Source organism: Elaeis guineensis, chromosome 5, assembly GCF_000442705.2.
Source record: "Elaeis guineensis isolate ETL-2024a chromosome 5, EG11, whole genome shotgun sequence".
NCBI classification, from domain to species: Eukaryota; Viridiplantae; Streptophyta; class Magnoliopsida; order Arecales; family Arecaceae; genus Elaeis; species Elaeis guineensis.
In genome coordinates, this window is record NC_025997.2 from 16,690,122 (window position 1) to 16,702,065 (window position 11,944).

Sequence of the window (11,944 nt, forward strand, 5' to 3'; positions counted from 1 at the left end):
GTGCGCCTCCTCTCCCGCTCCTACCCTTCTACTATTTTGTATTAAAAAAATAGCTTCAATTAATTCATTAACTTCTTTTTTTTTTTAATAATAAGATTATCGTTTTAGGAGAAAACGAAGGAAAAAAAAAAAAAAAAAAGAGGGAGAGAAATAATGGCTTGGCTTTTTCTTTGGGTTTTGGTCTGCAGGGCTGGGGAAATGGAAGGAGCCGCAGTGGCTGCGTCTGCTGCTATTCATCTGCCAGCGATTCTGGGAGGGTGGACGATTCGCTCAGGCTTTTTCCCTTCCCTTCCCTTCTTCCACTCCCTTTTTAGTAGCAGTAGGAGAACCCTTCTCTGCTAACGCTATGCCTAGTCTTCATTCATAAATTAAAGCAGCAAGTCTACACCGGATCCTTCCAGTAGCCTTCCATCTCTTCTATTCTGGAAAGCGAGCGATCAGGTCTCGTTATCTATTTCTTTTGTTTCTCCATCTCATCTCTATTTGGGGAAGGAAGGAAAGGAGGGAGGAAGGATGGAAGATCTGTACAGTATCCATCCGGTAATCTCGCGGGGTGGAGAGGTAGCGGCGGTCGGATCGGCGTCCAGCTTCGCCTACTTAGAGGCCGACCGATCGCAGGGCGGCGAAACCGCCGAAGCCTCGGATATCTCGGCCGGCGGCGGCGGCGGCGGATCGGATCTCACCGATCTGATCAAGGCCCAAATCGCCAACCATCCTCGCTACCCTTCTCTCGTGGCAGCCTACATCGAATGCAGAAAGGTAAATAAGATTAGACTCACGCAAAAGAGGAGGAATTCGATCATTCTTTGTTGGTTCTTTTTGATTGGTTTTTGGTGGCGAAGGTGGGGGCGCCGCCGGAGATGGCATCGCTGTTGGAAGAGATAGGGCGGGAGAGGTACACGAGCGCGGGATGCGGGGAGATCGGAGCGGATCCGGAGCTGGACGAGTTCATGGTATGAATTAAGAACTAACGTGACTTCCAAGACAACAAAATATTACTTACTAGTAGTAGAAGTAGTGGTTTAGTGGTCCTGAGTTCGTTCGTTGGCTTTTAAGTCGTTATCATTGAGCCAAACTTTGGCTTTCTATTTCCAGGAATCCTACTGCCGGGTTCTGCAGCGGTACAAGGAGGAGCTTTCAAAGCCGTTCAACGAGGCAGCGTCGTTCCTCAACAGCATCGAGATGCAGCTGAGCAACCTGTGCAAAGGACGAACCACCTCCTCCTCCACCACCGCCGCCACCGGCAACTCGCCTTCCGGTAAAGCTACAGCTAAACGAATACATCGCCTTCGTTTGATGAAGGAGAATCTGAACCGTTTAGTATAATGATCACACGGTGCCGGAGTTGAGAGTGGGAGAGAAAGGGAAGTAGTGGGAGTGATGGGGTTTTCGAGCCGTCAAATCTTGTCCATGCAAATGGGGTGCAGGCGTGTCAGAGCGGACTGCGTAGGGTTGTGTCCAACGTTGGAACCGTGTGTGTGTAGTTCATTGTTTTGCTTTCTTTCTCTCTTTACAGCATCAAGAAAGACATCTCTAGATGCTGTCTTTCCTTGGTCAGAAAAGAGAATAGTATCTCTCTCTCTCTCTCTCTCTCTCTCTCTCTCTCCTGTGGGAGAGTTGTTTTCATTTTTCTTTTTCACTTTTTTCTAGGGTTTTGGGGGGGGGGAAGGTGAGGAGAATAACTGTCCATTAAAGGATGATGAGATGGAACGTGGCCTTCAACTTGTGAGAATATAATTCTTCATTGTACTGAGACATAAATGATTTATGGACTGGCCTTAAGTCCCATTAATGGAAATCATATCCGGTCTATGTATCAAGTGTTTTGGGGAATTTATGATAGGTTTTCCATCTAAAGGTCTGACTAATATTCTGGTTAGTCTCTTCATTAGTGTTTCTCGTTTTTATTGGTTTTGTGTTAGGGAAAATTTTGTAAATGTTCCAGGGACTTCTTCGATAGTTATGCAGGGAGACACCTAGAAATAGTATGGTGACTGAAGTACGTCTCCGATCTCAGATTGCGTGCTAGTATCAGTAATATTATGAAACTTGTAATAATATTCTTTACACTATCGTTAGTTGGCCTGAGATCTGCCTTTTGGTGAATTTAGGGATGTATTTAAACGGTACATCTCTCAGGTTACCGTTGCTTGCATTGAGATCTGGAATATCGTGGCTCTTTTGATTTCATTTATTTTACAGCATGCAATACCGGGTAATATTTGTTTTGCTGCGACTTTTTATGTTCTTGATTATGGTGGAGAAATACGATAATTATGAGGTATTGTTTATGTTAGTACACGTAAGCAGTATCTTTAGCTTGATTAGTTGAATACAGTGCTTTGAAAGGCCCCAAATCCATTAATTTCTTTATGCAACCCAATATACTGCATGTGAGGTAGTAGAATTAGCCATGCAGAAATACTGATTTACCATATTTGATAAAAAAATGGTATAAGAGACCCATGTCTAGTTCCATGTTTAATCCTTCTCATGCTCTCTTGCATTCATCTTGTCCCTTACAGTAAACCACCATGGGTAAAATTTGTGAGATTAATACCTTGTGTCCTAACTGCACTACTTTGTTTTCATACATCATGGTTTTGGTAGGCGAATCTTACAAAACCTTGTTTACCCATTGCCTATATATTGCCATGAACTCTTAGTTAAATATTGTAAGCCACATATGTTCTTACTTGTAATTCATGGAATTGATTAAACATTTTTTTTATGTAGGTTGAATGAATGAAAGTGGAGTGAGCTGCAATTTTAGACGAAATAAATGATACAGTTCTTGGCAGTATTTGTTCCTTCCTTTCCGAACAAACCTCATATGGAAGCTTTATATGGCAATTGATTTACCATATGGATTTGTCTTGCACAAAATACAAAAATTATGTCAAATCATTAGGCAACCCTAAGTTAAATATGGATGTAATTCAATGGTCACAACCTAGCACACCATGAAACTTGCTTCTGCTGCTAAGATTTGTTTTGATCATTGCTTTATGATTTCTTCAAACCTAGCTTATGGTAAACGTGCTTTTTTTTATTGATTAATCACTTGGTTTCTCAAAATCTTCTTTGTTATTGTTATTTTGACTGCTGGTTTTCATTGCTTTTTCCTTCTTATCATCTCTTCAAAAGTTTGTCAAATTACCATGCTGCTTTTCTTTGTTTATGGAGGTTGTATCATCTTTCTTTATATTTTTCGGTTTGCTTATTCATTCTTCCATGATTTAGCTTTGGTGTTGGCGTATGATACCACATGATATTGGCTTAGGCTGCAAGTTTAATTGATAGTTATCATGTCTTCATAAGATAAATGTAAATTATTAATGAAAGTCTGAGATCCATACGTGGTTGGATTGCATGTGCAGACAGATTGTCTTGTTTTGCTCAATTATTTGTCTGCTAAGGCTTTGCATTTTCTCTTATTGCAACTTCAATTACAAGTTGGATTCTGATGAAGGTTGATTTATGCAGATCATGTTCTCTTGTAGTGCTTGGGTTTGGACAGTTTATTTCAGTTTTATATGTGAGCTAAGTGTAAGCCAAGAAGTTAGTCAAACTCCCTGTTCGGAGATGTTCTAAGTCTTGCATGTATGCAATGGTTGGATGAAGCAACCCCATGTGGATTGATATTGGATTCAGGGTACATAAATATTTTCAAGTATTTTTTTTTCTCAACTAAATGTTGAAGCTACATTGTTAAGGAAAGGAGAAAGATAAGATAACTCAGTTAGATACATGTTAAGGGATGAAAAGCTTTGAAGAGTCATAGTAAGTTGCGATGCAGGAGCTCGTTGTTATATGATTTTCTTGGAGATGTCATTAGCAATGTTTTAGAATGCTACTCTACTTTCTGTTATTGCACATGTTTTGTTTTCGTGAGTCATATGATAATGCCATTTTGCGTACTACACTTGTTTAGAACATTTTTTTCCATGCAAGGTTGAGAGTTCTACTCTCCAATTCTAAAAGGGATTATCTCCTGTTGGAGCTTCTCCATTTATTGAATTCTCCTATTAATGTATCATGTGCAGTTTGTGTTAATATGTTGAACTTACTCTGCGTAGATGTTGCTTTTTGTTTACCTTTTTCTGATTAATGTAAGCATGTCGTTTAGGGGGTGGGTCGTGGTTCCCTAATTGTCTTGTTGTTCCATGTTGGTCCATTGTTATCATTGTCCTTTATGCCGAGCTTTAAAACTGGTCTTTATCCTTTTTTTAGTCACACTACATCATGTCATGCAATATTTGTCCAAAATAAGTAATTTGGCAAAACAGTGGCTAACCACCACTTATTTAGATATTTCATATCAAAGATTATAAATAGAAACTCCTTGATTTGTTGCATCGTACTGAGTTGGTTGTTCAAAGATTTTTTTCACAGTGACATGAAGGTTCTTAATCATTCTCAATATTCTTACCTATCATAATCATATGCACAATAAGACAATATCAATTTTTTCCTTCAATAAAAAAATCTTCATTTTGCAAGGAGATTATGCGCAAATGATAACTTGCGACTTGACCTGCATGGAACGTCTTATATGCCCAAAGGCAGAGACATATTATCACCTTGCCCTTTTTTGCTGTTCACCAATGTCTCTCTTTAATCCACATCTTCATTATTTCTTCTCTTTTGCTTCTTTCCTCGATTGATTGTTTCATTTGTGCAAACTGTTGATTCTTATTTTCACTCAACTGATTGTTTCATTTGTTCATACTGTTGATTCTTATTTTCAACTTTGATTGGACATTTGGGGTTGCTTAGATAACGTAAGTTGGATGCATCTAAAATAGGCTTGTACCTTCTTTTTTATGTCATGAAAGAGTGGATTTATGCCCAGATTCCATACTTATCTTAAAAGATCGAGATTTTAATCTTTGTGCCCGTGAGTTGCTTGGCTTGCTGGGTGTGTTCACTGAACTTAAGGGTGTCAGGGATAAAATTCAGTCACTCAAAGTAGTCATTATAGATGTCGAAAAGGGAACATATAGAAGGGTTTTCTTTTGCATAACTAGATGGATGTCAATTGTGTTGATAGATTTAGACATCCTTTTATACATGATAATACCGTTCAGAATAGTTCTTAGAAAAGGAACAAATCGAAGGGCTTTCTTTTGCATGATTAGACGGATGTAAATTCTGCATTGATAGATTTAGACATCTTTTTATAAATGATAATATTATAAAGGATAATTTTTGGATCATGTTCCTCATGTGTTAAACAGGATTTTGTAATGAGCTAAACAAATAATAATCTGATCAAGTGACATCTTTGGGAAGTTTGATACATAGTTGGACTGGATTCCATTAGAAACATGCTCAGGTGCATGCATGGCTTTTGCATGCACCTGCCGTTAGGTCTTGTTTGAGACAGCTGAATTGTGTGTGAATGTCTTAAAATCATTGAGGTTTTTTGAATGATAACCTGTTTTGTCTAGACCTGGAGAAGTATGAGAAATTATCAAGGGGTGGATTACTATTCTCTTTCTCCCCAAACTGTGATGCGGGGTAATACTCATGGGCTATCTGGAAATGCCTATAAAACTAATCAAGAATTTAGAAATTCGGAAGAATGAAGCATTTATCAGTGTGCAGTTGGAGATTCTGATATATGTAATTTGAGTTTGTTTATCTGCAGCCATGCTTCCTATACTTATCAATTTTGTTAGGTGTGGTGCTGTGCACATGTCCACATGTTTTATTCTGCAAGGTGCTGGTGCTAGAACATCAAACAATGTAGAATAATTGTTTGCTACCTTTTTTTTTTTTTTAACGTAAAGGGAGGAATGATCTATCATAGTAAATTGCCAAGTCTGAATACCTAGACATGCTCCATTCAAGAACTAACCTTGAACCTCAAAACTGTTGACCATGGCAACCAGATTGAGCATCATCCAGTTTACAGAAGGTTTTTCTTTAAAAGGAGAATTTAGAGAACTACTAGTTCCTGCTAATGCTGAAATTTTTTTGCTTGAGGGTGATGAGAAATGATCTCATGTATGGAAGGATTTCTTTTAAAAAAAATTCATAAATAACTAAAGATGCTTTAGCAACACAAATGTTGCAGAAGGAAGTTGCATGATTGATGTTTTTGCTATGCAAACACTGGCCTCAAATAATGGAAGCCATTCCCAAGCTGCCCTATTAAGCTTTTGTCATCTCTTGTTTGAATGAAAGGCATCTCAATTACCACCCAAGGCCTCTCCAACCTTTGTTTACGTCTGATTCCATTCTCCCTTGCTTTTACTTTCTTCTGTCCTTTGCTTCTTTTTACTTCTTTCCAACCTGTGTAATTATCACTAATCTTCCATCTCTTCGTGGTCTTGGAAAAACCTTGGAATAATTTTTGTGGATTTTCTTTCTATAAAAGTTGTTCAGTCCCTCTAATAGAATGATTGCTAGTGATAAATGAAAAATGCAATAATAAGCTTTCTTCTAGGCCTGATCTGCCCATTCCTGCCTTTCTTGAATCTTGTCATTGGGAGGGGCAACTCTCTCAATGAGGAGTCTTTTTTCTTTATGGCAGTCTAAGATCACAAGAGTACTAAATACATTATGTTTGTACTATGTACATGGATTCCTGGTTTTCGCGAGGGGCTCTTGCTGAATGTGTGTTGTATTATCATTTTCATTCTATTATTTTCAAATCCAAGCTATACTTTTTTTATAATTCAATTCTATAGGAAATATGTCATTTCCTAATTTTCTCTCTAATGTGACACATTAGCTCTTATCATAGCAATTTTATTAATGTCTGGCATCTTTTCTTGAAACTATTTTGGTAAGAATTGGTTTTAGCATGTTATTTTGGATACTGCTTTTGTTGTAGTTTTAATTTGAAAAAGATTTTTTTTTAAAAAAAAATAAACCAATCCTATCCATAAAATTTTCTTGGTTTAAATGCTTTAAAACACTTTTTTGTTGGATGTCTCTTTTCGAAGAGTAGCAACTCTTAGAAAGAGAACGTTGGTTTCTGAAGAGATATGGTGTTTTCGAACTATAATGAATTTTTGGAACCATCGCATCTTTTTGGTCTCCCTGGTAGAGTCTATAAACAGATTTTGGGATATTATAAAAAATACTTACACATCGGCTTATTTGGTGCGCTTTGTTGCAGTCTAACAAAAACTCTATTTCCACACTTTTTGCTTTTTTATCCATCTTTTCTCTTTCTTTTCTAGGCAATTGAAGTCATTTGAGTCAAGCTTCCTAGCGATCTTGCTCGGTAGAGGATGATTGGGCCAAGTCAGGTTGTACCTTGGGGACGAGATTGCCACGGGCATGCATGTAGGGGGAAAATCATGTGCTTAGGATAGTGTTCTCATATTACCTCAATCCCGGCAACCTCTTTTCAATCTTCTATTTTCTGTTAGTAGTTTGTTTCGTTTATAATGTTATGTTAAAATCATTAAAACAACAACGTAGTAATTTCTAGGCTAGATAATTTCTTATTGGTAGCAGCGGAAGCATAATAGAATAGTAGGGTACTTTATTTTGCATTTGAGGTGAAAATAAAAGATGATAAAAGAGAACTCTTGCTAATATTTTTCATTCGACTCTTGGTCATGTCAAAATAGTGGAGTACAAGGGTTTATATAGATACGTATGGACCTTAAAGTACTCTTATATGAGTTACATATGAGCTAGCAATATTTCTCCGCTATTTTCTTTATCAAATATAAAGTTACAACACCACCTAATTGGCGTCCAAGAATCAATCCGGGAATTAACGTCCTCATGTTTGTTGGGAATTGACTCTATATATTTAGTTCATTTATTATTATTTAATTCTTCTAGCACACCAAAATTTAACATATGAAATTAAGTTTAGCTATTCAACAAACCTCCACCCCCGCCCCCCCCCCCAAAAAAAAAGAAAAAAGAAGAAAACCTTAATTTTCTTCTAGCAATCACGCCAAGAGTCTTAAGCTTGTAAAAAAATGATCCACGTTGAAAGATTTGGTGAAGATATCAACCATCTGATCATGAGACTTGATTTGTGCAACTTCAATTTCTTTTTCTATCTTATATTCCCCATAGAATGAAAGCGAACATCAATATGCTTGTAGCCTTTTGGCACCAATGTTGCTTTGTAGTTCTCCACTTCATCTTTTGCATGCTTCTTTGCTTTGAAAATCCACTTCACACCAATTGCTTTTTTGCCTTTTGGACATGTAGCTAATTGCCATTTGTTGTTCTTCTTTATTGCTTTGATTTCTTCATCCATGGCAGTTCTCTATTCTTTGTTATGATCTATTTCTTCAGACTCTAAAGTTTCACCATCAGAAAGTAGGAAAACAAATATTTGCTCATCTATTACCTCATAGAGTTGTCTTAGTCTTCTCTTTTGTGGCCTTAAGCTTCTTCTGTAAGAGGATGATAATGCTGGAGAACTGTGATGGGAGGATGGTGATGGTGAAGACTCTTTAACCTCCATTCATGCTTCTTTATCTTCTTTGATCTCTTTTATATTTATGTTCCAATTCCAAGGTGTCTTCATCAAATTCTACTTCTCTACTCACATAATTTGAAAGTATTTGGATCAAACATCTTGTAGGCTTTGGATTTGGCATCATATCTGATAAAAATGTACTTGGCACTCTTATTATCAAGATCTGTTCTTCTTTGATCCAATACATGTGCATTAGCTATACTTTCAACTACCTTCAAACGTGAGACATTTGGCTTTCTTCCAATCCATGCTTCTTGTGGAGTTTTCTTCTCCAGACTTCTTGTGGGACATCTGTTCGATCGGTAGAGAGTACAATCCACTGACTCAGTGTATAGCTTTTTAGGCAAGTTCTTGCTCTTCAACATCCTTAGTTCCATATTAAGGATAGTTTTGTTCTTCCTCTCGACAATGCCATTTTGTTAGGGGGAACAAGGAGCTATCAAGGGATGCCGAAGACCTTGCTGTTCACATAAATCCCCAACGACTTTGAATGTGAACTTGTCACCTTGATCAAATCTCAAGGCTTTTGTGAGAGTTTCTTTTTTTTTTTTTTGTGAGAGTTTTTTTTTTGGGTGATGGAAAGGGAGGTTATAACCAACCAATTAATATTAATATTAAAAGTAAAGGCTAAAACAGCAACATACTTGCTTCGAGAAGAAGCTGATTGCATGTGCTGCACCGGTAAATACAAAGGCTTGTTAAGTGGCGATAAACAAACATGAATATACTAAGAGGACTGTAGGTTGGTGGAAGGCTGGGCAATATAGGTTCCCCCAACATCATCCAACGCATGGAGAGCAGCTTTTCCTTGTGTTCACCAACATGCACTGATGTCCATCTTTGTGACATAACAGTGCCATCTCTGAGAAATAATCAATAGGAGCGAGCCTCAAACCGGAAGGCCCCATTGTCTCATACTCAAAATATTGTTCTTCATATCGGCATATAATAAAATTAGAGATAAATTGGTGGCTTCTATTCTTCAAGTGAATTAGCATTTTAACTTTTTCTTTTACGGGAACTTTGGATGTGTCTTCGAAAGTAACTTGGCCACCTATTGTTTTAACTAGCTCCACGAAGATGTTTTCTTTATACACATATGGTTGCTTGCATCGATGTCTAGGAATCATACATCTTGATCACCGCACTCATCCTCATCATGTGCTAGCAAAAGAAATGACTTGTCTTCTTCATTGTTCTTGACAATCCAGTAAGCTTTTTCTTTAACTTGATTAGAATCATTGTACCAACATTCCGATTCAAATTGACCAAACTTCTTGCAATTGCAACGATTTATATTATATTTGTCATATCTTCTAAAATAATCTTTTCTTCTTCATTCTCTTTTGGAGTCATCTTCATCATCATAGTTTATATGTCCATCTTGTGCTTGGCTACATCAATGACCTCCACCTTAATGTCGACCATGATCTCACCCCCGGCCTCTATTGCTCCTATCATCTCTAGTGATTTTCTGTCCTTCTTTCAAAGAGTTTATTTGAAGGACATGCTCCATCAATCGTTATGAGTCTTTGCTCATGAGCTTGGTGAGATCCCATGAGTTCATCCACGATAATTGACTCTAGGTCCTTTGATTCTTCAATGGCGGCCACAATATAATCAACTTGGCAACCAAGGATCATAGAATTTTCCTATAACTCGAGTATCATTCATCATTTCTCTATTTCTTCTCAATTGACTTGAAGTAGCTAACACCCTTGTGAAGTATTTTGAGATGAAGACCACGTCCTTCATTTGCAAGGCTTCAAACCTCACCTCACAATGTTTGGAGGCAAACTTTCTTCACCTTCTCAACACCTTTGAAGGCATTTTAGAACATTTCCCATGCTTGCTAGGAGATGTGGCGGCAGCAACTCTCTCAAATGCAGCTTCATCTAATCCTTGCTAAATGATGTAGTGGGCCTTCTTATCCTTCTTGAATCTCTTACTGCCTCCCTTTGATTCGCTGTTAGAGCGGTCCCGTCATGAGGCTCCATAAAGCCTCTATCAACTATCTCCCAAATATCCTGTGTTGCCAAGAAGCGCTTTCATTTGGATATTCAATTCTCAAAGTTATTGGTGAGACGAGGGATTGGAAGTCTTCCACTTGGTATTTTCTTGAGTTCTATGTCTCTAATACCTTCTTGTTGGTAACAATGGAAGCGTAGTAGAATAGTAGGTCACTCTATTTGCATTTGAGGTGGAAATAAGAGGTGATAAAGAGATTGCTTGCTAATATTTTTCATTCATCTCTTGCTTATGGCAAAATAGTGGAGTACAAGGGTTTATATTGGATACGTATGACCCTTCAAATACCCTTATATGAGTTATATATAACCTGACAATATTTCACTATTATTCCCTTCATAAAATATGAAGTTATGGCACCTTTTATTAGTAGTCCTAAATCCGGGAATTTAACTTCCTCACATTTTTTGGGAATTGACTCCATATATTTATTTCATTTACAATGACTTAGTTCTCCTAGGATATCAAAATGTAACATATGAAATTAAGTTTAGCTATACAACATTCCTAACATGGTTGTTTTGGAATGTGGTTAGAATCTCCTGGTCTATGGAAGGCTTGCTGGTTAGACATTGTATACAATTTTTAAATTGAGTTTCTTTTGTATTGGATAACTTTTTCTGTTTTCTATTTGTTATTGTGTTATTGTGGGTATTATCCATTTATTTCGCCCATAGCATATATTGTATTTTGTGTTTGCATTTATTTTGATCATATTTTGTGGCAAAAGTATTATGATATTTTTCTTAACAGGGAAATGCTGAAATTAGCTTAGATGACACTAAAAATTGCTTTTCCCATGATGCCTTGATCATTTAAAATATTTGTGTTTAGATTTGCAATGGCTGGCTTCACTATTATTATTATTATTATTATTATTTTACTGTGTTGACTCGTCTATTATTATTCAAGGATTTTTGCAGCATATGCAGTATATCTTTATGTTTTCGATGGCCTTCTCTAATTTATGTTTGTGGGATCAGTGTACTGTTTCTAATTGCTTCTGTGTGTAAATGTGCTTCATCTCATTCCCAAATCTGTCTTGCTACATGTTTGGATTTTTATGATGGTAATGCATGCTGATATTCAGTTCTCTCAATTCTCTCCGGATGGTGCATTATTTAAAATGGACAGATGCATAACTTGCTGAGCAAGTTTTATGATGCTATTCAGGTAGTTTTACTGGTTGCTTGATAATGTTTTTTTTCTGGGTTCTCACTACTAAGCAATTGGGTTCTGCGCTGCGTCACTTCACAAATTAGGCATCAATCGTTCTGTTGCTTTTATTTCATAAGAAAGGATTCCATAATTTTATGCCCTAATTATTCCATTAATTTATGCTTTACATGTTGAAATTTTTTTTATGAAAAATGCTTGTTGGTTAAACCAGTTTTCAAATTATTTCTGTCTTGGTTCTTCTGTCATGGCCATCGTAGGTGTTTCCGTTAT

General features: G+C 37.1%; 1 protein-coding gene across 1 annotated transcript in view; it reads left to right on the top strand.

Annotated features, from left to right (window-relative positions):
• The first annotated feature begins 414 nt into the window (after positions 1 to 414).
• The window catches only part of LOC105045031 (homeobox protein knotted-1-like 1), a 13,593-nt gene continuing 2,063 nt past the window's right edge, over positions 415 to 11,944 (top strand). The window contains 3 exon segments of the mRNA NM_001303569.1: positions 415 to 759; positions 843 to 953; positions 1,096 to 1,258. Of these exon segments, the coding sequence (NP_001290498.1) occupies positions 514 to 759; positions 843 to 953; positions 1,096 to 1,258 (520 nt within the window). The 5' untranslated portion in view covers positions 415 to 513.